The sequence below is a fragment of the Oryctolagus cuniculus genome, chromosome 7 (genome assembly GCF_964237555.1).
Source record: "Oryctolagus cuniculus chromosome 7, mOryCun1.1, whole genome shotgun sequence".
In the NCBI taxonomy this organism is placed as follows: domain Eukaryota; kingdom Metazoa; phylum Chordata; class Mammalia; order Lagomorpha; family Leporidae; genus Oryctolagus; species Oryctolagus cuniculus.
The window spans coordinates 118,932,724-118,957,315 of NC_091438.1; the positions used below are offsets into that span (position 1 = coordinate 118,932,724).

The following is a 24,592-nucleotide window of genomic DNA, read 5'->3' on the forward strand; positions in this document are numbered from 1 at the left end:
CCTCAGCTATGGCTTGTGTACCTTTAACCTATTTAATGCATTTCTGCTTCAACAGAAATGATTTTATTTTTTTCCTCCAAATCTGTTTTCTTTTCATAGTGTGCTGTTCTTATTTTATGATTTCTATTCCTCTCTTTATCTCAGGGAACATTTTAAATGTATTTGGCTTAAAATTTCTTCAGGTTGTTCTCATTATTTCTATTTGCTGGGGTAGAAATTCTATTACTAACATTTGCAAATTTTCCCTTCAGATATTTTCTTACAGAGTTTATAATTTTTGACCATGAATTCATCTTTAAGGGGGAATATTTCCCATGAGAGTTCTGTGTACTCTACAATATGAAGAATCTTATCAGGGAAATCTCCCATTTGCCTCTGCCAAAGTCTTTGAATTTTCTTGGTTCTAGTTCAGTTTTTATGTTAATTTTTTTAGCTTTACAGATAGTGTGAATTTAAATTACATATGGTAAGAAGTCTATGGTTCTACTTTATTATAAATTAATTTTCCATCCAAAATCTGGAGATTATAATCTTCATACTGCTTCCTGGGGCCAGTAGACAGAGTTTCTTAGCTCATTTTCCACAAACATCATAATCCTATTCTGGCCTCTAGCTTCATATGTGAGGTCAATTCCAATTCCCCATATCACATGAGCTTCAAGTTCTATCTCATATCTCCATACTGATCTTAAAACACCAGTCCCAGGCTAGGCACTGTGACACAGTGGGTTTAACGAATGCTTGGGACACCCATATCCCATATTAGAGTGCCTAAGATCAAGTCCCCCCTCTGCTTCTAATCCAGCTTCCTGCTAATACAAACCTTGGGAAGTAGCAGATGATGGCCCAAGTATTTTTGGGTCCATGCCACCCATATGGGAGATCCAGATGGAGTTCTTAGCTCTTGGCTTCAGCTTGGCCCAGCCCTTCTCTCCATTTCTTCCTCTGTCACTCTCCTTTCAAATAAATACGTCTTTTTTTTTAAAGCCCTCCTGAAATGGGCATTTGATCTAGCAGTTAAGATGCCAACTAAAATGGATGCATCCCATATCAGAGTACCTGAGTTCCAGTTCTGGCTCTTCTTCCGACCCCAGCTTCTTGCTAACGCACACCTTGGAAAGCAGCAGGTCATGGCTCAAGTGGTTGGGTTCCTGCCACTCACAAAGGAGACGTGGATTGTGTTCCAGGCACCTGGTTTCAGCCTCACCCAGCCTTAGCCATTGCAGGCTTTTGGAAGTGAACTACCAGATGTTAGCCCTCTCGGTTTGTCCATTTCTCTGCCTCTCAAATAAAATAAAAATACAAAATAAACCCAGCTTCTAAGCATTATATATGGTTTTAACATTCCTTGAACTGTTCAGCTTTAGCTCCCACTTTTAGCTCTAGGATGAGATTTACTCTCTCTTCCTCGAAGCTGGGGATTTCCCCTTCTTACTTTCAATCAAGCTCAGCTCTTTACTGGATACCTTAAAAACAAAAGATTTATTTATTTGAAAGGCAGAGTTGCAGAGGAAGACAGAGAGAGATATCTTCCATCCACTGCTCACTCCCCAAGATGACCCCAATAGCCTGGGTTGGTACATGCCAGGGTCAAGAGCCTAGAACTCCATCAGAGTCTGCCACATGGGAGGCAGGGGCCCAAGCATTTGGTCATCATCTACTGCTTTCGCAGGCACATTAGCAGGGAGCTGTATCGGAAGTGGAGCAGTGGGGTTTGAACTGGTACTCATAGGGGATGCTGGTGTTGCAGGCAGCAGCTTAATCTGCTGTGCCACAATGCTGGTCCCTGTATTGGAGACTCTAGTATTTCCACGTGGTTGGAATCAGGTTAGGGGTTCCGTATCAGATCATCTCAAAACGGGTAACTACAGAAGTTCAAACTCTTCAGCGTGGCATAAAAGGTCTTCCATTACTTGGCTGCTGACATCCTTTCTGGTCTCCTAATTTGTTCCAGATACACCAAACTATATGCAGTATCCAAAATGAATCACTGTACTTCAAACCCTTTGCCTGGGATGTTCTTTGTCTAATACACACCTATTTGTTTACTTATTTATTTTTAAAATTTCATTTACTTGGAGGGAAACACAGAGAAAGTTCTTCCAACTGCTGGTTCACTCCCCAAATGGCCACAATGGCTGGAGATGAGCTGATCCAAAGCCAGAAGCCAGGAGCTTCTTCTGGGTCTCCCATGCAGGTACAGGGGCCCAAGGACTTGAGCCGCCTTCCACTGCTTTCCCAGACCATAGCAGAGAGCTGGATTGGAAGAGGAGCAGCCGGGACTAGAACCAGTGCTCATATGGAATGCTGGCTGCTGCAGGAGGATTAACCTACTGCGCCACAGTACTGGCCCTACATCTATCTATCTATCTATCTATCTATTTATTTACTTATTTATTTTTTAGAGGCAGAGTGGACAGTGAGAGAGAGAGAGAAAGGTCTTCCTTTTGCCATTGGTTCACCCTCCAATGGCCGCCGCTGCAGCCGGCGCACCACGCCTATCTGAAGGCAGGAGCCAGGAGCCAGGTGCTTCTCCTGGTCTCCCATGGGGTGCGGGGCCCAAGCACTTGGGCCATCCTCCACTGCACTCCTGGGCCACAGCAGAGAGCTGGCCTGGAAGAGGGGCAACCGGGACAGAATCCGGTGCCCCGAATGGGACTAGAACTCGGTGTGCTGGCGCCGTTAGGCGGAGGATTAGCCTAGTGAGCCACGGCGCCGGCCTCTATTTATTTTTTAAGACACTCTTGAAGCATCATTTCTTCTATGAAGGTGTTTGCTTTTTTTTTTTTCTTTTTTTTTTTTTTGCCTTCCTCCTATCTAACCATACTCCCCTTTGGATCCTGTTGCGACTTGGGACAGACTGCTATTACTACATCTATACTTTCTGTATAAACTTACGAAGTAGGTTGTCTTCCCCATTAGATTCTGAATAACTTAAGAACCTCAGCAATTCCTTCCTTCCTTTCTTTCTTCCCTCCCTCCCTTCTTCCTTTCTTTTCTCTCCCTCTTTCTTCTTGAAAGACAGAAACACAGACAGAGCTCTCATCTGCTGGCTCACTCCCCAGATGCCTAAAATCAAAACTAGAAGTTGGAAGCCAAGAATGCAATGCAGGTCTCCAATGTGGGTGAAAGGCACCCAAGTATTTGAGCCATTACCTGCTGCCTCCCAGGGTGCACATTAGCAGACAGCTGGAATTGGGAGTGAAGCCAAAACAAAAATCCAAGTACTCCAATATGGGACATGGGCATCTGAACCAGTAGGCCAAATACTCACTCCTGGAACAATTTATTTATCTATCACCAGGGTATTAGTAGGTAAAACTGAGCAAACTTTTACCTTCAAGACTCAGTACTGGGGCCGTGCTGTGGTGTAGCAGTGCCTGCATCCCATATGGGCGCTGGTTCGAGACCCAGCTGCTCCACTTCCGATCCAGCTCTCTGCCATGGCCTGGGAAAGGAGTGGAAGATGGCCCTAGTGCTTGGGCCTCTGCACCCGTGTGGGAGACCCAGAAGAAGTTCCTGGTTCCTGGCTTTGGATCAGTGCAGCTCTGGCCGTCGTGGCCAATTGGGGAGTGAACCAGTGCACGGAAGACCTCTCTCTCTGCCTCTCCTTCTCTCTGTGTAACTCTGACTTTCAAATAAATACATACACCTTAAAAAAAAAAAAAAAAGACAGTACAGTTTTAGGGTAGAAATAGGAAAAATAGTCCCTTCCAGAACAAAAGAAACCCATATATATATATGTATATATATATATATGAAAGAAATGTCTCCTAATATCTTTCTAAATACAAGCCAGAAAACAGACATTTCAAATTCTTACCTGAATTATTCAGGACACAGATGGACACAAGAGAAATGGACCCAAAATATCAATAAGGAAGCTACAACGAATAGTGGGACGGTTTTTGCCAGAAAGAAGATGTGCTCTCCAATATACCATCTGGTCTTACAGTTGTGGATGGCTGAAATATCAGGTTTGACAAAACCAATTAGAGAAAATGATTTACTCAAAAGCAATAACATGGGAACTATTTCACTGGTCAGAGCAGGAAACAACATATTGGCTAGTCAATTCTATAAAGGTTTATAGAGCACTCTAAGTGCTGAACCTAAAAGTATTAGCATATTCTAGGATATTTTCATAAAAAAATAAAATCTATTGTAACCAACAGAAGAAATCATTTCCCTTTAAGGGAGCAAGAAGAAATTAACCAAATTAACCTTTACCATTTAAACATGTATTACATAAGCCCTAGTGAATATTAGTTTTATTCAATGTGATAAGGCTATGACAAAATCACTTGTAAAATTCTGATAAAGAACCACAATGGTCCTAACATTTGAAGATTTTTATAACTATTCAGCTTGGCATTCATAAACTTCTAGTTTAGTTCCCCTTTTGGGGGCACACTATGAACCCAGACTGTTTAGTTAAAACCCCAGCTCTGCCATTTATATATGTAAAACCTTAGGCAAACCACTAATACTTGATCTCTCTGTGCTTTAGAGTCCTCATCTATAAAATACAAATGATAAAAGCATGAATTTCACAGAGCTATTATTAGGATTTAAAGAGTTAATATAAGGGGCTGGCGCTATGGCCCAGTAGGTTAATCTTCCACCTTTGGCACCTTGGGCACCAGTTCTAGTCCCAGCCGCTCCTCTTCCAATCCAGCTCTTTGCTGTGGCCTGGGAAAACAGCAGAAGATGGCTCAAGTCCTTGGGCCCCTGCCCCCACCTGGGAGATCCAGATGAAGCTCCTGGCTTCAGATCAGCCCAGCTCCAGCCACTGTGGCCATTTGGGGAGTGAACCAGCAGATGGAAGACCTCTCTCTCTCTCTCTCCCTCTCTCCCTCTTACTGTCTGTAACTCTACCTCTCAAATAAATAAATAAAATCTTTTTTAAAAATAGTTAACATAAGTAAATATTAGCACAATGGCTGGCCCACAGAAATGGGATCAACAAATGTTACTAGTTACCATTATTAATACCATTACTAGCGTCATCATCATCATCATTCTGGGCTTTAGTTGGACTACATAGTTTCTTTATTCTTACATGAGAAGAGAAAACTACGTGCCAGGCACAACGCACAGCCCTTCCAACACGATGATCCTGCAGATTAGGCATTTATATTCCTGACAAAACTGATGGGGAAACTGAGGCCTGAACATTCAGCAGATTCTTGGTATTAAACCATGACGTTAGCATGTGGGAATAAGTTATTTGGCAGAGAGTGGGCTTATTAATACTCTAGAATTGACAATTAACTCATAGTTTTTAAAGTATGTTTTAAAATTTTTTCATTTAGAGGCCAGTGCTGTGGTGTAGTGGGTAAAGCCACCTCCTATGGCGCTGGCACCTCATATGGGCACTGGTTCAGGTCCTGGCTGCTCTACTTCCCATCTAATGTGCTCCCTGCTAATGTGCCTTGGAAAGCAGCAAAGAATGGCCCAAATCCTTGGGCCGCTGTACCCATGTAGAAGACCCAGAGGAAGTTCCTGGCTCCCGGCTTCAGACTAATCTGGCTTCAGACCAGCCCATCTCTGGCCTTTGTGGACATCTGGGGAGTGAACCAGTGGATGAAAGATCTCTCTCTCTCCTCCTCTCTCTGTAACTCTGCCTTGAATTTCAATTAAATAAATAAATCTAAAAAGTTTTTTTCGCTTATTTAATCAATCTATTTATTTGAGAGGCAGAGAAACAAAGAGAACTCCCATCTACTGATTCATTCTCCAAATGCCCAAGGCCAGGCTGAAGCCAGGAGCCAAGAACTCAACCCCAGTTTCCCATGTGGGTGGCAGGAACCAATTACTTAGAGCCATCATCATTCAGTGGGTCTGCCTTGGCAGGAATGTAGAACCAGGAGCCAGAGCCAGGAATTGAACCCAGCCATTCTGAGATGGGATGCAATTGTCTTAACTGCTAGGAAAACATCTGCCCAATTTTTTTTATTAAGATTTATTTATTTATTTATTTGAAAGTCAGAGTTACAGAGAGAGAGGGAGAGATAGAGAGATCATCCATCTGCTGGTACACTCCCCAGATGGCCACAATAGCCAAGTTTGGGCCACCTTGAAGCCAGGAGCTTCATCCAGGACACCCAAGTAGGTAGCAGACGCCCCAGTATTTGGGCCATCTTCTGCTGCTTTCCCAGACTATCAGCAAGAATTTGGATGCCAACTCTAGGAGCCAGGAAGCGAACCAGTACCCATATGGGATGCCAGTGTCACAGGCAGAGGCTTTACCCACTAGACCACACTTCCCACCCCTCCAACTTGTTTTTAATTTGCCACTGTGTACATATGGAAGTACTGTGCATGAATAAAGGAAACAGAACAGCATATCATATACCACTTATTAAATCATTATATGCCAGTATTTTTGTCTACCTAGCCAGATCGTCAATCTCCTCAAGGTGCCTTGCCACATAGCCTTTTCTGACTACTGAAACACTGAGCTCTCACCGCTCTTAACTCTGTCTATATGACAATTTTGTAATAGATCATGTATGGTTTTTGCATATCATGTATTAATTTCTTCCATGAAAGCGCATATTTTGAATTTAAATTTCTCTTGCATTTACTATAACATCTAGCATAATATAGGACATAAAAAGCTATTCAGCAGTATGTGTAGAATGGTATATTATCAAAAACCCCTGCAAGGGCACACCAAAATAAGGATGAATATTGTTCATTAAATAATTTTTCAAAGATTTATTTATTTAATTGAAAGGCAGTGAGGCTGGTGCTGTGGCGTAGTTGGTAAAGCCGCTGCCTGCAGTGCCGGCATCCCATATGGGTGCTGGTCTGAGTCCTGGCTGCTCCACTTCCGATCCAGCTCTCTGTTATGGCCTGGGAAAGCAGTGGAAGATGGCTCAAGTCCTTGGACCCCTGCACCCGTGTGGGAGACCTGGAGGAGACTCCTGGCTCCTAGCTTTGTATTGGCATGGCTCCAGCCATTGGGATGATTTGGGGAGTGAACCAGCCGATGAAAGGCCTCTCTGTCTGCCTCTGAACTCTGCCTCTCAAATAAATAAATAAAATATATTTTTTAAAAAAGGCAGAGTTACAGAGGCGCAGCGAGAAAGAGAGAGATAGAGAGAGGTCTTCCATCTGCTGGTTCACTCTCCCAATTTCCCTAATGGTTGGAGCTGAGCTGATCCAAAGCCAGGAGCCAGGAGCTTCTTCAAGTCTCCCACACAGACGAAGGGGCCCAAGCACTTGGGCCATCCTCTGCTGCTTTCCCAGGCCATTAGAAGGGAACTGGATTGGAAATGGAACAGCTGGGACATGAACCAGTGCCCATATGGGATGCTGGTGCTGCAGGTGGCAGCTTAACCTACTATATGCCACAGCATCAATCACTCATGAAATAAATTTTATATACAATGTAGCTGGCACTGCATTAACTCTTAGAGCAGAATTAGAACATAGCAAGATACTGAGGAGTTTTAGTGGACTGGGAAAAACTACAGGTAACCACATACTTACAATATAGTAAAATAAGTGCCACGACAGACTATTGAACCTAGTGTTAGGAGAGTACTGAAGGGGAAAGGATTAACACTTCCAAGGACCCAGAAAGCATTTCAACATTTATTAACAACGATTTACTGACTACTTATTGTGCGCCAGGCACTGTGTAGGTCCAAGGACACGGAGATAAATAATCAAGGTCCCTGAACACATGAAACTTATCATCTAGGATTAAGGGAATATGGTACTTCAGTGGGTTGACAGGTAAGTAGGAATTCACTCTGTAAAAAGAAAGAGAAGTGCTTTCCAGGAAAGGGACCAGCATCAAGCCAAAGAAAGCCCTGGAGACATGAAAGAGACTATCTTACATAAAGAACAGCAAGAAAGGACATATGGCTGGAATGCATTCATATAAACGTGTGAATGGTGAGCCACAAGAGATGAGATGATAAGGCATGGTGGGGTGGCACAAGAAATGTCTCATATGTCATGTTGAGTCTTTTAAAGTTTTAGCTCAATTGCTCATTTAGGAAAAAATATTGTGGCCTACTATATGACACATTCTGGGAACACAAAATCAGAAAGATACAGTTTCTAAAGACGCTGAGAGTGTAGCAGGGCACAGGCATTTAAAGAAACAACTGGGCTGGCGCCGCGGCTCACTAGGCTAATCCTCCACCTAGCGGCGCCAGCACACCGGGTTCTAGGCCCGGTCGGGCCCCGGATTCTGTCCCGGTTGCCCCTCTTCCAGGCCAGCCCTCTGCTGTGGCCAGGGAGTGCAGTGGAGGATGGCCCAGGTGCTTGGGCCCTGCACCCCATGGGAGACCAGGAAAAGCACCTGGCTCCTAGCTCCTGCCATCAGATCAGCGCGGTGCGCTGGCCGCAGCGTGCCGGCCGCGGCAGCCATTGGAGGGTGAACCAACGGCAAAGGAAGACCTTTCTCTCTCTCTCTCTCACTGTCCACTCTGCCTGTCAAAAAAACAAAACAAAAAAAAAAAAAAACAACTGTATAAGTAGGTGTAATGATAGAGGCATGTGAAACTTATAGTCATGGCTCAGAGAAGGGATTAGACTGGCTCTGTACCCCGGGGAGAGACAGGCGGTCAGCAAAAGTCTCATAGCAGACTCTCGAACTAGATCATGGGAGTCAAACAGGATTTCATAAGTAGTAATAATAATGAGAACAAACAAATTCAAGGACTTGGTATGTACCAGACTCTGTTCTAAGCATTCTACATATGTAGCCATACTCAAACTTCATAAACAGATATTATTATTAATTCCCATTTAATAAATGAGGACACAGAGGTCAAATAAACCAGCCTGATGTCACAAAGGTGGTAAGTAGCAGGGCTAGGATTCTAACATAGGCAGTTCTGAGTTATTACACTGTGTTTCCTCCAAGATAAAGAGATGGTGAGGCCAGCGCTGTGGCATAGCAGGTAAAGCTGCCGCCTGCAGTGCCGGCATCCCATATGGGCACCGGTTTGAGACCCAGCTGCCCCACTTCTGATCCAGCTCTTTGCAATGGCCTGGGAAAGCAAGAGAAGATATCCCAAGTTTTTGGACTCCTGCACCTGTGTGGGAGACCCAGAGGAAACCCCTGGCTCCTAGCTTCGGATCAGCACAGCTCTGGCCACTGCAGCCAATTGGGGAGTGAACCAGCAGATGAAAGACCTCTCTCTCTCTCTCTCTCTCTCTGACTCTCCTTCTCTATGTTAACTCTGGCTCTCAAACAAATAAATAAACCTTTTAAAAAAATAGAAAAAGAAATGAGGGTATTCCAGGCAGACAGAAGATTGTATGCTATGGTGCAGAGGTGAACAAGCACGATGTCTTTGTGGAACTGTGAGAGGATGACAACGATGGTGAGTAAACAGTAACAGCTGCAGTGGGGATCGGGCCTAGCAGTTAAGAGGCCAGTCAGGAACACTCCCTGCATCAGAGCGCCTGGATCTGAGTTCCAACTCTGTGTCTGAGTTGGAGCTTCCTGGTAATGCCTACCCTGAGATGCAGGGGTAATGGCTCAAGCAGTCGACCTTAGTCAACAGAGTATGGAACTGCTCCAACTGAGAAATAACAAGATTTTTAAATCAAAGTGAAAGACACGAGTATTGGCAAGAAGAGGCGTTATGAAGCAGAACTGAAAACTGGATTTAAGAGAAAAGAGTTAACAATGGTTCTTAAGACGGGTGTTGTGGCACAGTGGGTTAAGCCACCGCTTGGGATACCTGCATCCCATATCTGAGTGTCTGGGATCAATTTCCTCCATGGCTTCCAATCCAGCTTCCTACTAATGCACTAGGAGGCAGCAGGTAACGGCCCGAGTGCTTGGGTTCCTGTCACCCACATGACCTGGATGGCGGTCCTAGCTCCTGGCTTTGGTCTCACAGTCCGGGATGTTAAGGGCATTTGGGGAGTAAGTCCATGGGAGGATGCTTGCATGCTCGGACTCCATCTTCCTGTCTGTCACTCTGCTTTTGAAACCAATAAATACATCTTAAAAAACAAAACAAAACAAAACAAAAAAAAAAAACATGGTTCCTAGTTCGAATTACTCGGTAGATAGATACAGAAGTAGGAGAAGAGGAACAAGTTTGGAAGAAAGCTAACACATTTAAGGGGCATGTTAGCTATTCCACATGCCTGTTATTTATTCAAATTTTGTAATGTTCACATCACTAACTTTCATCATCAAACTGATTCCCAGCTGGGGCACAAGTGGGGACTCAAAAGGGAGGAAGGGTAGGTGGAAGCACAAGAGTAATTCAGAAAGTGTGGAAAACTTGAATTAAGAGACATGTTTATTTTGATGCAAAAAAATTTGGAACCCATCCAGTTTTTTCATAATACACATTTTCCATGAACTTTTGGAAGTACCTTCACTGTTAATTATTTAAGCAGAATTTGGTTCCCCAAACTCATGTAGACCTTTAAGCCTTAAAGTCTTTTGTTAACAGTTAATGAATTAATGTTAATGGTTAATGGATTAGGGTGGAGGACTGATCCTGTTATGGTGTCTGAAGGTGGGCCCTTTGGGAAGTGACTGAGTTACGTTGCTGAGGTAGAGCCCCATTATGGAATCACAATGGCTTTATGAAGACACCACACAGAGGGTAGATGAAGAGTGTGTTCCTTGTGACTCTCTGCTTTCTGGCTCATCACATGATCTTCCCTCCATATGTGTATACCATCCATTGCCCTCATTAGACACCAGGCTAATGCATTGCCATGTCTTAGACTGTGAATCTCCAAAATTGTAAACCAAAATAAAACTCCTTATTTCCTAAGAAATCCCTCTCAAGTATTTAGTTAAAAAATAATAAAAAGTTATTGGGGCCGGCGCCGCGGCTCAATAGGCTAATTCTCTACCTAGCGGCGCCGGCACACCGGGTTCTAGGCCCAGTCAGGGCGCCGGATTCTTTCCCGGTTGCCCCTCTTCCAGGCCAGCTCTCTGCTGTGGCCAGGGAGTGCAGTGGAGGATGGCCCAAGTGCTTGGGCCCTGCACCCCATGGGAGACCAGGAGAAGCACCTGGCTCCCGCCTTCGGATCAGCGCGGTGCGCCGGCCGCAGCGCACCAGCCGTGGCGGCCATTGGAGGGTGAACCAACGGCAAAAGGAAGACCTTTCTCTCTGTCTCTCTCTCACTGTCCACTCTGCCTGTCAAAAAAAAAAAAAAAAAAGTTATTGGAGTGTCTAGATTTGCGTCCCAACTCCATTTCCAATTCCAGCTTCCTGCTACTGTGTACCCTGTGAGGGAGCGGGTGACTGCTGGTTCAAGTACTTGGGTTCCTGCCACTCATGTGGAAACCTGTATAGAGTTCCTGGCTTCGGCCTGGTCCAGCCTCAGGCATCTGGGGAATGAACCAGCAGACAGAAGATCTCTCTCTGATTCTGTCTGCGTTTCAAACAAATGAAAATAAATAAGTAAAAATTAAAAGAAATTAATGAAACTAAAAATAAGTAATGCAATGAAAAGCTAATACACTTGTATATTAGAATCTGGGTGTTCATAGGTATATGTGTATGTGTAATCTAATTATTATCCCCCTCCACTGTCCTCCACAGAGTCTGATATCACAATGTCTCCTTGAGAATCGCTGTCTACTATATCTATGAATATGCCGATAAAGAAGATGCTGTTGAGAAAAATGAATGTGTCCCATGAAGTCACAGAACTGTAAGACTAGGAGACTTTAAAGAACATCTGCACTTACTAGGTGTCAACCAAGAGCTGCTTGGAAATACACAAGAGCATTTTTGGTTGTCATAATGGGAGGTGCTACCGACATTTAGTGCCTGACAGCCCAGGGATGCTAAGCATCCTGGAAGTAGAGGACAGCTCCAAATGTGAAAACTGCAAGGGCCAGGCATTGTAAAGTGGGTTAAGACACTGCCTGTGACCCTGCATCCCATATCAGAGCACAGGTTTGGTTTAAGTCCCAGGTGCTCTGCTTCTGATCCAGTTCCCTCCTAATGCATATGGTAAGGTAGCAGAAAATGGCACAAGTGTTTAGGCTCCTGGCTTTGGTCTGGAACAGCCTTGGCCACTGTGGCCATCTGGAGAGTAAACCAGCAGATTTAAGATCTCTCCCTCCCTTCCCTGCTCCTTCTCTCTGTAACTATCTTTCAAAAAAAAAAAAAAAAAAAAAAACTAAAAAAAAAGTGCAGAGTTTTCAAAAAGTTCACAGAAAACACTAGTTACGAAAACTATGCATGGATTTAAAAATCAATAAGTTTATCTTTTAATACTTTTCCAGGAGTTTTTGAAGCTCCCCTGTATCTTGCCCCAAACCACAACTGCACCCTTTGAAGAAAAACTTTAAACTCCACATCACATAGATGAGGGAACTGACATCCCAGAGAAGGCAATGACTTAGCACCCTCCTGCACAGAAGGGCCTTTTACTCAGGGCTTTTGTCCATATGCCTTTTTTTTTTTTTTTTTTTTTGACAGGCAGAGTTACACAGTGAGAGAGAGAGACAGAGAGAAAGCTCTTCCTTTTTCCGTTGGTTCACCCCCAAGTGGCCGCTACAGCCAGCATGCTGCAGCTGGCACGCTGCACTGATCCAAAGCCAGAAGCCACGTGCTTCCTCCTGGTCTCCCATGCGGATGGAGGGCCCAAGGACCTGGGCCATCCTCCACTGCACTCCCTGGCCACAGCAGAGAGCTGGACTGGAAGAGGAGCAACTGGGACAGAATCCAGCGCCCTGACTGGGGCTAGAACCTGGGGTGCCGGCGCTGCTAGGCAGAGGATTAACCTAGTGAGCCACAGCGCTGGCCATATGCCTTCTTTACTGCTTTCCAGTGTGGTTCTGGCAGGCTTGTGGGCCATCACACTGCCTTGTTATCACAGCCCATCTTCTCTAGTCCAAGATCCCCACCTTCTCTTTACAGAGATTTAGGCTGGAGATGCAGATGTGAAAGTCATCAGACGGCCGACGCCACAGCTCACTAGGCTAATCCTCCGCCTTGCGGCACCGGCACACCGGGTTCTAGTCCCGGCCGGGGCGCCGGATTCTGTCCCGGTTGCCCCTCTTCCAGGCCAGCTCTCTGTTGTGGCCCAGGAAGGCAGTGGAAGATGGCCCAAGTACTTGGGCCCTGTACCCCATGGGAGACCAGGATAAGTACCTGGCTCCTGCCATCGGATCAGCGCGGTGCGCCGGCCGCAGCGCACCGGCCGCTGCGGCCATTGGAGGGTGAACCAACGGTAAAGGAAGACCTTTCTCTCTGTCTCTCTCTCTCACTGTCCACTCTGCCTGTCAAAAAAGAAAAAAAAAAAGTCATCAGCATAGAAAGCCTTGAAATGGGTGAGGTCACTCTGACCAAACATAAAAGCAATACACAGCTCTGGGGACATAAACATTCAGAATCTAATGGAAAAAGAGGAACCAATAAAGGAAATTGAAAAGAAAAAGTCAGAAATGTAGGCAGAGAGGTTCAAGATGACATAATGAACTAATGATAAGCTCTGCTTGTTTTAAAAATAATGACCACTTATCAGTACCTACCTTCATTGACTTATTGAATGTATTCTTTGTTTCTTCCTTGCTAACACAAATCAGAATTGAATTTGAGGTAGGCAAGGATCCATTAAGTCTCTTTCCCAGTCTCAGCTGTGGCTGTGGAGGCCATGTGATCCATCCTCACCAGTAAGATGAGTGTGGTTGGGCACCCCCTCTCACGCCTGACTGAGCTTCTATAGGGCATAGAGAATCCTATTTGGTAGGTACTCTAACATTCCTAACAGAAAAGAGAATTTTTCAAAATAACTAAGGGAGCTTGTCCTACCAGCTGGCGAGCATAGCATCAAGTCCAGCAATTAGAAGAGCCTTAAGAGGCACAGGAAGTGATACCCGGAAGTCTGTATGGGGTTGGAGGGAAACTACAGAGCGGGCTGGTACACTCTGGGGAGTGGTTACAGCTTGAAACAGTCCATAAGAGAACCCCTCGAAGCCTCCCTGCTACACAGTCCCACACCCCTCTCACCTTCAGAGATTCAATCGTGGCCTGCCTGTAAGTCTTCCTTCCAGCATCTTTCTTCCGAGGGCTACTCTGGACTCTGGGCGTTCGAATGACGAATTTATCCATGGCCAGGGGACTTCCACTACCTTCACGTGCTTGCAGCGTGTTCTGCGAGAGAGAGAGAGAGAGAGAGAGAGATGCTAAAGCTTCCCCGAGACTGCTGGGATGTGTGTTCCCCAGAGCGACACGGCTGGGGTCTTGGGGAGCACTTCTGGATTACGGGAGCCCTTGGGTGGGACTGCCAGGAAGGCTGCTCCTGGAAAAGCAAGCTCGTGCCGAGAAATCAACCTGGGCACAGTGATCGGTCTACTTCCTGAGCTGGGGGGGGGGGGGGGAGTTCCTGGCTTCCAGGGGTGCACACCATGGAGGGCGGTCCGACATCGCGCCGGGCGCTCAGCCTGCAGACTTCGAAACCCTCTTCCGACCAGGACTGGGCCGGTTAGGGATCCACTGGGCTCAGCGAAGCCCGCCTCACCACCGCCCATCACAGCCGCGGGCCCAAGGATTGCCTTGACAACCAGCACTAAAGACTACCGCTCCTCAGCAGGGACCATCCCCAGGAGCACCTGCCCGGCGCTCCCAGGACGCTAACCACGACGGTCACGCTCTGGACCCTCGAGCGAGACCAAACGGGCACCCGACACGGGTGTGACAGGAGACCCACCAGGGAGAACAGCCTTTGCAGCAGCAACAGCAGCAGGGCCTCCTCAGAGCGCACCCTCTGGGCCCCCAAGGCTGGGTCCGAACGCTGGAACCGAACCGATGCCCCTCGCCCCGACCACGGGTCCACAGAAGCGGCTCCCGGGACGGCGCGCTCGGGGACCCCGCCGGCTCCCGCCCCGGCATGCACTGCGAAGGGAGCGCGCGGCCGTGGTTTCCCGAGAGCGCGCGCCGCCGCCGAGAACTACCCGCCCCAGCCTGCCCCAGAAGGCGCGCCGGCCGCGCTAACACTCGCGATGGTTGTCGCCGCCTCCGCACTCCTGCCTACGAGTTCGTGGACACCGAGGGGGAGCAAGAGGCTGCGGCTCCGGCGGAGGCGGAAGCGGAAGCAGCGGGCGGCGGGGCGGGGAAGGGGGCCGGCCCCGGAAGGAGGAGGAAACCCTGAAAAGAAAACAGCAACAAGCCGAGCTGCCGTGACAGAGGGGGACAAAATGGCGGCGCCGAAGGGGACCCTCTGGGTCAGGGCCCAACGGGGGCTCCCGTCGCTGCTGCTGCTCACGATGGCCCTGGCCGGGGGCTCGGGCACCGCTTCGGCTGAGGCGTTTGACTCGGTTTTGGGCGACACGGCGTCTTGCCACCGGGCCTGTCAGTTGACCTACCCACTGCACACCTACCCCAAGGTAGGGCCGGTCCGAACCGGGCTACGACCCTTCCTGGCTCCCCCACCCCTGCGTGGGCTCTGGGACTCTGGCGGTTGAGCGCGCCCCTGTTATAACCGCTGCCTCCCGCCGGGGTGGCTTCTGCCTCCCTCCCTAAGCCTGCCTGCACCCCGTCCCTGCCGGAATCACCGGAAGTTTGTGCTGCACCAGGCTGGGGGGACACAAAGATGGGACAGACCGGGTCGCGTTCGCGTGGGAGCCCGCCGGGTCCTCGCGGGCGGGAGGCAGGCGCGTAGCCGCTGCGTTGCTGCGCCAGGCCGGGGGAGGCATTCCACGTAGCCGCCCCCGGGCTCAGCGGCGCGTCGTAGGGCTCTCCCGTTGTGCACTTGCTGTGTGCGGGAGACGCCGCGCCCGGGGGGACGCAGAAACTTGGCGCTCTGTGCGGCTGGCGGGGAACCCCTGGAGGCCGACGGGAGGCCGCCTTCCTAGGGCTTCCCAGCTCGGAGAGGGGGTGACGGGGTCGCCCCCGGCCCGGGCTGCTGCCTCTTACAATTCCACTCCCCCTCCTCCAGGCGCTCTTTCAGCTTCTTAAGAACAGTGTTTACTCAAGATTTTAAATTGCTTGGTGTCTCTCCCCACACCTTCGCCATATATAATTTGGGTGCACACACCCTACGGGTTATAAAAGCTTCTGCTGATGTTGCTGGGTTTTTTTCTTCTTGTCCCTGACACACACACACACACACACACACACTCTCTCTCTGTGGGTTATAAAAGCTTTTGCTGGTGTTCTTGGTTTTGTTTTTTTTTTCTCCTCCTCTCTCTCTCTCTCTCTCTCTCTCTCTCACACACACACACACACACACACATATACACATGCACGCTGTGGGTTATAAAAGCTTTTGCGGGTGTTGCTGGGTTTTTTCCTCCTTGTGCCTTCGTCTTCTGTAAGTTGTTTGCTTACCCATTGTGGCTGGCCTCTCTGCCCTCAAACTACAAAGTGAAGTTGAGGATGTTGCGTGGTGGCAAGTGCTTTCAGGTCCTCCAAATGAAAAGTGCTCAGTGCTGTCACTTCCCGTGCTGTACTTATTGCCAGTTTTCTCATTGCCTGAGGCTTATATCTACCTTCAAGGAAAAAGAGTGGGGGGATTATCCTAAATCATTATGTCAATCAAAATAAGAAGTTGTAACTTCCAGATTGAATATTGCCCCTTTCTTTGATAAACTTAACATCATTAAGAGGATTGTATGAGGAAACTTATTAATATTGATTTGATCTAGAATTGGGCTGAGACTTTATTTTGTATTGTTCTAACGTGTTTCCTTTTTTAAGATGTTTTTCCTAGCAAATTTGTAATATGAACCAGAATGCTGGGAGAACAACGAAATTATTTGAAAGGCTATACATTCCTGGAATCTTTTGATACTTTTTATAATATCTGTTGTTTTCTTTTTGGGAAAAAAAAGATTTATTTATTTGAGAGGCAGAGTTACAGAGAGAGGAAGACATAGAGCAGTCCATCCGGGGACACAGAGCAGTCCATCCGCGGTTCACTCCCCAATTGGCCACACCAGATGGAGCTACGCTGATCCAAAGCCAGGAACCAGGAGCTTCTGGTTCTGGACCCAGAAGGTCTCCCATGTGGGTGCAGAGATCCAAGCACTATGGGCCATCCTCCACTACTTCCCCAGGCCATAAACAGAGAGCAGGATCAAAGTGGAGCAGCCAGGACACGAAATCAGTGCCCACATGGGATGCCAGTGCCACAGGCAGAGGCTTAACCTACTGTGCCACCAGCACCGACCCCTGATATCTGTTACTTTCTAACAATTGGTGTGATACCTATAAATAATTTTTTACTTACTCATTCCAGCTATTTTTTTTTAACATTTATTTATTTGAAAGAAAGGCAGAGACAGAGAGGTCTTTCATCTGCTGGTTCACTCCCCAAATGGCCGCAATGGCTGGAGGTGGGCCTATCTGGAGCCAAGAGCTTCTTCAGGGTCTCCCATACAGATTCAGGGCCCAACCTCTTGGGCCATCTTCTACTGCTTTCCCAGGCTATAGCAGAGAGCGGGATTGGAAGTGGCACAGCTGGGACTCGAACTGGTGCCCTTATGGGATGCCGGCGCTGCAGGCAGTGGCCTTTACCCACGCCGCCAGCCTCCCAGCTGTTCTTGACAGGAACTCCAAATCCTCTGACCCCCTGTATGTCTGGTCTTAAAACTTACTCTCTACTTAAATCTGTTTGCCAAATATAAAGCAGGGGAGGGGAGTTTATCATGTCATTATCTCTAATTCTCAAGACAGCCCTGCAAAATGAGTTTTACAATTAAGTAAATTGAGGCTCCAAAAGGTTAAGAGACTTGCCCAAGATCACGTAACCGAGAATAAGTGGTAGGGTAGGAATTCAGTCCTAAAATGTAATACACCAGTGCTGCCTCATGTTAATTAAGTTGCATCAAAATATTTTTGTTTCACGATTTCTGTTGGGCCTGTCTTTGAATTATTGTGCTTTGCAGCTAGGAAAATGCAATGTATATTATAAGAAATTAGATTAATTTACAAGTCCATATTGCCTCTCTTGGTTTGATATTTGTAATTGCCAGATAGAAATCTCATTTTAATGACTCTTTTTCAGAATTAATATTGCATTGCAAGAAAGTAGAATACTTTTCCTGTTTGTAAGTAGTTACTTTTAAATTATCTTTTATCTTTTAACTGTGCTCAAAAATATAATTGCACAATTTGCCTAGGTTCTAATACAACTGACATGTTGTGTTAATAACAAAGCTAATTAGAGCCAACCTAATTTTTTTTTAAAGATTTATTTTTTTATTTATTTGAAAGACAGAGTTACAGAGAGAGCTAGAGACAGAGAGAGAGGTCTTCCATCCACTGGTTCACTCCCCAATTGGCCGCAACAGCTGGAGCTATGCCAATCCAAAGCCAGGAGCCTCTTCTGGGTCTCCCATGTGGGTGCAGGGGCCCAAGGACTTGGGCCATCTTCCACTGCTTTCCCAGGCCATAGCAGAGAGCTGGATGGGAAGTGGAGCAGCCAGGACTTGAACCGGCGCCCATATGGGATGTCGGCGCTTCAGGCCAGGGCTTTAACCCACTGCACCACAGCACCAGCCCCCAACCTAATTTTTTAACAGTGTGGGTTCTGGAACCTTACAAACCTAGGTTCCATTTCTAGCTACACTCTTCCTGTGTATCCTTGATGATCAATTCTCATAACTTTTTTGTTGTTACTGTAAAGATTTACTTATTTGAAAGGCAGAGTTAGAGAGATCTTCCATCTGCTGGTTCCCTCCTCAAATAGCCACAATGGCCAGGGCTGGGTCAGGAGCTTGGAACTCCATCTGGTCTCCCACATGGGGCACAGGGGTCCAAGTACTCCAGCCATCTTCTGTTTTCCCAGGAACATTAGAGGGGGCTTGCTTGAAAGTGGAGCAGCTGGGACTTGAACCAGTGCTCATATGGGATACTGGCATATACCTTGTGCCACAGTGCTGACCCTTATAACTTCTTTTTGTCACATGTGGGGGAGAAGAAACTTCATACCTTGCAGAGCTAGTGTGAGGATTAAAGATAATACGTGACAGTCTTAGCACAGTGCCTAACACACAGCCACAGATAATTATTTCTTCTGTCACATGTTATAAAACCAGTTTGGTGTGTATAGTATTACTACCATGAATAATTAGAGAATAATTAGCTTGACTTAGCTCATGATAAGAAAATGCATATAGGGTTTGGTGTTGTGGCGCAGCAGTTAAGCCCCCTCCTGCAATGCGAACATCCCATATGAGTGCTGGTTGGAGTTCTGGATGCTCCACTTCCCATCCAGCTCCCTGCCAGTGTGCCTGGGAAAGCAGCACGGGATGGCCCAAATACTTGCTTGGTCCCCTGCACCCACATGGGAGACCTGGAAGAAGCTCCTGGCTTCAACCCAGCCCACTTGTGACCATTTGGGGAGTGAACTAGTTGATGGAAGATCTCTTTCTCTCTCTATCTCTCTCTGTAACTCTGCCTTTCAAATAAATAAAAATAAATCTTAACAAAAAAAAGGAAATGTATTTAGGCTCTCAGTTCTCTCCTGAGATGCCTGCCTGGTCTATCGGATATACTTTTCCTCATTAAACTTTGCTTCAATATTTACCTGCAAAAAATGGATATAAAAGCTATAGATGTTATCATTGATGGACAATCTCTTTACTTAGCTGATATTCAGTATGGTGGGGAGCATCATTTCCTTGTGCCTTAAAGCAAAGGAAATAAATGTTTAAAATATTTTATTTATTTATTTGAAAGAGTGAGAGATCTTCCATCACTCTCCAAATGCCTGCAACAGCCAGGGCTAGAACAGACTGAAGCCAGGAGCCTGGAACTCTTGAGTCTCCCATGTGGGTGGCAGGGACCCAAGTGCATGGGCCATCATACGCTGATTTCTCATGTGCATTAACAGGAAGCTGGATTGGAATAAAAGCAGCCAACACTCAAACTGGCACTCTAAGTGGAATGCAGTCATTGCAAGTGATCTCTTAACTGTGCCACCATGCCTGTCCCAGAGGATGCATTTATATCACCTGACCCATCATATGAAATATTTACTGGACTTGGAGTGATAATATAGAACATGAAGTATTTAAAATAAGGATGATTCTTGAGAGCTATTGATTATCTACCCTGTGCCCAGTGGTGTAGTAATGTTAAAAGTTACCGTGATGCTTCGTACATGTGTGTTTTAAATGTTACTGATGTTACGTCTATTCATTAAATAATACTACATAATAGTAATTCTATTGTAGATATAATGTATAATCCTCCTAATAAGGAGGATTGACTTAAGAGTGTTGTCCTAATTTTAAAATAAGGAAACTGAGTCACAGATTTAGTAACCTGCCCAAAGTGTACAGAGTAAGTAATGAGGCTGAGCTCAAACCAGGGCTGATTGTTGAACCAAGGCTCTCTTCACTGTGCCCCATGCTTTTCTGAAGTTGGTGCTGTGTGCTTTATTGGATTGGTTTAACAAAAGAAAGCATCTCTGAGAATGAAATGGCTTGTGGTCTAGCTCATACTAGTAAATTCGCTCATGCTTTCTCTGTGCAAATAAGGAGTAAGTGGTACTCCAGAGAAGAGAGAATTCTTCCACTGTTTTACAAAACCTTGCAAGAGCTCCTCAGGTATAAACTCCTAACAATAAATGCAAGTAGCACTGAGGTCCAAAAAATGTGCTACCTTCAGTTATATAATAAAGCATATTTAATATTAGACTGCAGCCCTCACTTCATACGGGATTATTACTGCTGCAATAACCCCTCTGTTGGGAAGAAGTGTCTCTCTTTATTCCATTGGTTGTTATCTGGTGTAAGAACATGCTGTTTCCTTGTTAGTGCCTGCCAATTTGAACACAGTAGGTCACACAGTAAGTGGAAGGGGCTTCCGCGTGTGCCCTTGCTGGTTTCCAGTACCATGTGTATTTTACCAAAGAAAAACCTGTCGAAGATACTGGTCTTAGTCTTATTAAGCAGCTCATATTTTCCAGTAATGGAGAACTGTGCGTCCATCCTATATTGAATTCCCACGCATGTGCAGTGATGCCTCTAATGTTTTCTATTTTTAAAATCCATTAAAATGATTAACACTGCTGTTTATTGAGCACATTCTATGTTCCAGACACTGTTCTAGGAATAACTATCTTCCAGAATTATGAAGGGTTTGAAGGTAAAAAATATTGTCCCCTTTTATGATGTGAAAACAGATTTTGACAGGTAAAGTAACCTGAACAATCATCTAAAAAGTTTGATCCCAGTCTGGCTAATTATAGTAGTTTCCTGTATCACCTTGTTGCTCTTGTTTGTGTTTTCAGTTAAAGTAAGCCAAGTTCCATATAAGCATTTTTATACATGTATCCCTTACTTTGTCAGGGCCTTTGTGTCCCCCTGTTTCCTGAAAAGCCTGATGACATGGATGTGGCAAAGTATATCATCCCACCTGGAGTACTTGCTTACTACTTTCTGCCTTGGTTAAAGTCTTAATTATACCACTGTTACTTTTATTTTCAATCCCCCCACCCACCCACACACACACAAATTGTGCCACAGAGTATGGGAAAAGGGTGATATTTTTACCCACTAAGCTTTTTTTGTTGGTGTCACTTTTAAATAAGGATCTAAAACTTATTTATATGGCAAAGGTTTGGGGTGTGACCTGACTCTCTAATTCTTTTCTTTCAGCTGTAAAATTATCAGTCTAAAATAAACATACTAACTTTGCTTTCTTTTTAACTGTTTTTCCCGTGGGGGAAAAATAATGTGTTTTGATAATCTTCCCTGTTCTTGGCCTTCCTAGGAAGAGGAGTTGTATGCGTGTCAGAGAGGTTGCAGGCTGTTTTCAATTTGTCAGTTTGTGGATGATGGAATTGATTTAAACCGGACCAAATTGGAATGTGAATCTGGTAAGATGCTGTGCTAATGACATTATCTGTTTATGACACTGGGGTTTTCTTTGAGTTGTGTTAAGCTTTTTGTCTATTTTCCTTAGAAAACAACAAACATACTATTTAAACTGCTTATCCAACATTGTAATTATTATGAATTTAGTTTTAGTAGCTGCTGCTACAAATTTCATGGACTTTAAATTTCATCTGTTTGTTCAGACAGTGTTTATTTTGTACTATGGATAGGACAACTTTGTTTAGCCAAGCATTCTGTATTGAAAAACAGGGTAGTAATTACTACTCATAATTCATCACTACCTTTTCATAGATAGTATAATTTTCCTAAGCCTTTCAATCAACTCTTGGCTGACTTAGCTCCAAGGTTTTTACTGAATCAAGCCTTTGACTCAGTATTTAATAGTGTATTATTCTTTGTTGATCATGCCAATAAAAGAAGTAACCAGAGGCTTTGTCTGTTAAACCACTATTCTTACCTTTGCTGAAAGAGATGGGTTTATTGAAAAAACAAAAGCCTGTAATCAGGACACAATGCACATTTAACTTTGTTAAAATTATACTGGTATTTTCTCCATTCATTACAGTTTATTCATTGTAGCATGAGGTATCTTTTCCCTTGTCCCTGTGTCATGACTTACATCTAGTCTTATATAACCTTCTTTTATGGTTCAGTCTTCTAACTGCCCGTCTTTAAATGTGAACAGTGCTGTTCAGTTTATTATCTGGCACCTCTGAGAAGTAGATTAAAATCTGACTGAGTTGAGAAGAAAAATAAAATTGTTACCGTGGTGAAATGTTATATAAAAAGAAAGTCACTTTAATGAACTAAATGAAGAGACTGTGTCCATAGGGACCCATTTCAACTTTGAGGCACCTGCTGTTAGAATTTAGGATGTCAGACAGATTGCTTTATTTTTCCCTTGCTGTGTGAATACCCTTGCTTTTCAATTAAGTGATCCAATTCTTAACAGTCACATCAAATATTTGTATAAATCACTACTATATGTTATTTCATTCAACCCTATATAGTGGGTAGTCTAATTTCCATTTTAGACATATAGAGATCAATAGTCAGACGGTATACATTTCTGCCTCGGTCTCAAATATAGCCATCAGATGATAAAGCAAAAACTTTGAATGGCATCTTCAGGATTGCTAGTTCATTGCTTTTCTACTACGCAAACCTTAGGTGTGAAAATCACTTTATATGAGTATGATCTTGTGTAATAAATAAATTAATACTTGAAAGATTTGACTTGTGAAAGGGAGATAATGTGGGGTTTTATTAACACAATGCATTTCCTACTGTTGCCAAATACAGAAATTCATATTGATGAAATGCTTTTTTTAGTATAGTAAATTTCTTTATAAAATGCCAAGTCCCTTTTTTATTCTTACCTTTTTTTCTCTCTCCTTCTTTGTAATTTGACTGTTTTTCTTTTACAGCATGTACAGAAGCATATTCCCAATCTGATGAACAATATGCTTGCCATCTTGGTTGCCAGAACCAGCTGCCATTTGCTGAATTGAGACAAGAACAAGTACGAAACAATACTATCTTTCAAAATTGCCTGTTTGGATGGCACTGACTTTTATTGCTTGAAATGTTTATCACCCACTGGCAGTATATTTTATATTTGGTTTACAGCAAACAAAATTATGTTTGCAAATAGGAAAGTCAATTGAATAATTACTTTTGTATAGTGCTTCACTGTTGAAAATTATATACACATCCACAATCTTATTTTGTTTCCTCTCAACAGTCCAGTGAAAATATTATCACCATTTTATGTAAACCTGAGATTCAGAGAAATTGATATTTCAGAGCCCTTTATTTTCATCCCAGCTATCATTGCCTTAAATCATCATCATTTCTGACATTTTTAATAAATTAGCTTCCAAGCTGTTTTACCACTTATCCCTCTCTAGTCCATACTTTATTCTGGGCCCAGACTTAGTTTTTTCTTCCAAATATCATGTCATCCTCCTATCTTGGATAGTTGTAAAGCTCCCAGTTACTTAAAAGTTTAAGTCTAAACTGCTTATCACATTATCACTCCCAATTCCTCTCCAGTGTCATCTTAGAACTCCCTACCCTCTCATACTGTATCCTACAAATATAATGCAAAAACTTTTAAAATTTTTGCATAGGAAATATACTCACATGGCATAAAACTCAGAAGGTACAAGTATTTGGGGAAAGTCTTCTACCCCTGTGTCTCTTAGCCACTCAGTTTTCCTCCACTCATATACAGAGATATTTTATGTACATACAAAGATGTGCATATGTATTTTTGGTGGCAAATTGAAGTAGCCTGGATTTGAAGCTTTACCATAGTTATATAGGTTACATGGATAACTAAGAGTTTACTCTAATGCTAATGATTTTGGTAGAGTCATTTAATTGTTTATATGCTGTCCCAATAAGGATTTGTTGAAACTCAATTATCTCGAATGTACATATATTAAAATTGTATTTCTCATGATTTAATTTTTTTTTTTTAAGCTTATGTCCCTGATGCCAAAAATGCATCTACTATTCCCCCTAACTCTAGTGAGGTCATTCTGGAGTGACATGATGGACTCTGCACAGAGCTTCATAACCTCTTCCTGGACTTTTTATCTTCAAGCTGATGATGGAAAAATAGTTATTTTCCAGGTAACAACCATGCTTCACAGATTCTTCTAAATACAGCAGCAGATAGATATGTCATAAACAGTATTTTGCTATAGGACTGTGTACTCGGTCATTTATAAATATTTGTTATCAAATAATAATTATTTATTTGGCCTTCATGAA

General features: G+C 44.5%; 2 protein-coding genes across 7 annotated transcripts in view; one reads left to right on the plus strand and one right to left on the minus strand.

The window, feature by feature from the left end:
* The window catches only part of TCEANC2 (transcription elongation factor A N-terminal and central domain containing 2), a 75,489-nt gene extending 59,745 nt beyond the window's left edge, over positions 1-15,744 (minus strand). For 3 of the 5 annotated variants that reach the window (XR_011390696.1, XR_007924063.2, XM_070078464.1), the window contains exons 1-2: positions 15,518-15,744; positions 13,974-14,117 (exon numbers count right to left, since the gene is read on the minus strand). Coding sequence is in view for 3 of the 5 variants with exons in the window: in XM_070078464.1 (XP_069934565.1) it covers positions 13,974-14,117; positions 15,518-15,658 (285 nt within the window). In the remaining 2 variants the exon portion in view is untranslated. Of the gene's footprint in view, positions 1-13,973; positions 14,118-14,673; positions 14,810-15,517 lie in introns of those variants that run through there. The other 2 variants (XM_051857743.2, XM_002715968.5) reach the window with 2 other exon arrangements.
* Positions 14,966-24,592, plus strand: part of TMEM59 (transmembrane protein 59) — a 28,140-nt gene continuing 18,513 nt past the window's right edge. For both annotated transcript variants that reach the window (XM_008265217.4, XM_002715081.5), the window contains exons 1-4: positions 14,966-15,349; positions 21,687-21,792; positions 23,239-23,333; positions 24,299-24,451. In XM_008265217.4, the coding sequence (XP_008263439.3) occupies positions 14,966-15,349; positions 21,687-21,792; positions 23,239-23,333; positions 24,299-24,451 (738 nt within the window). The remainder of the gene's footprint in view (positions 15,350-21,686; positions 21,793-23,238; positions 23,334-24,298; positions 24,452-24,592) is intronic.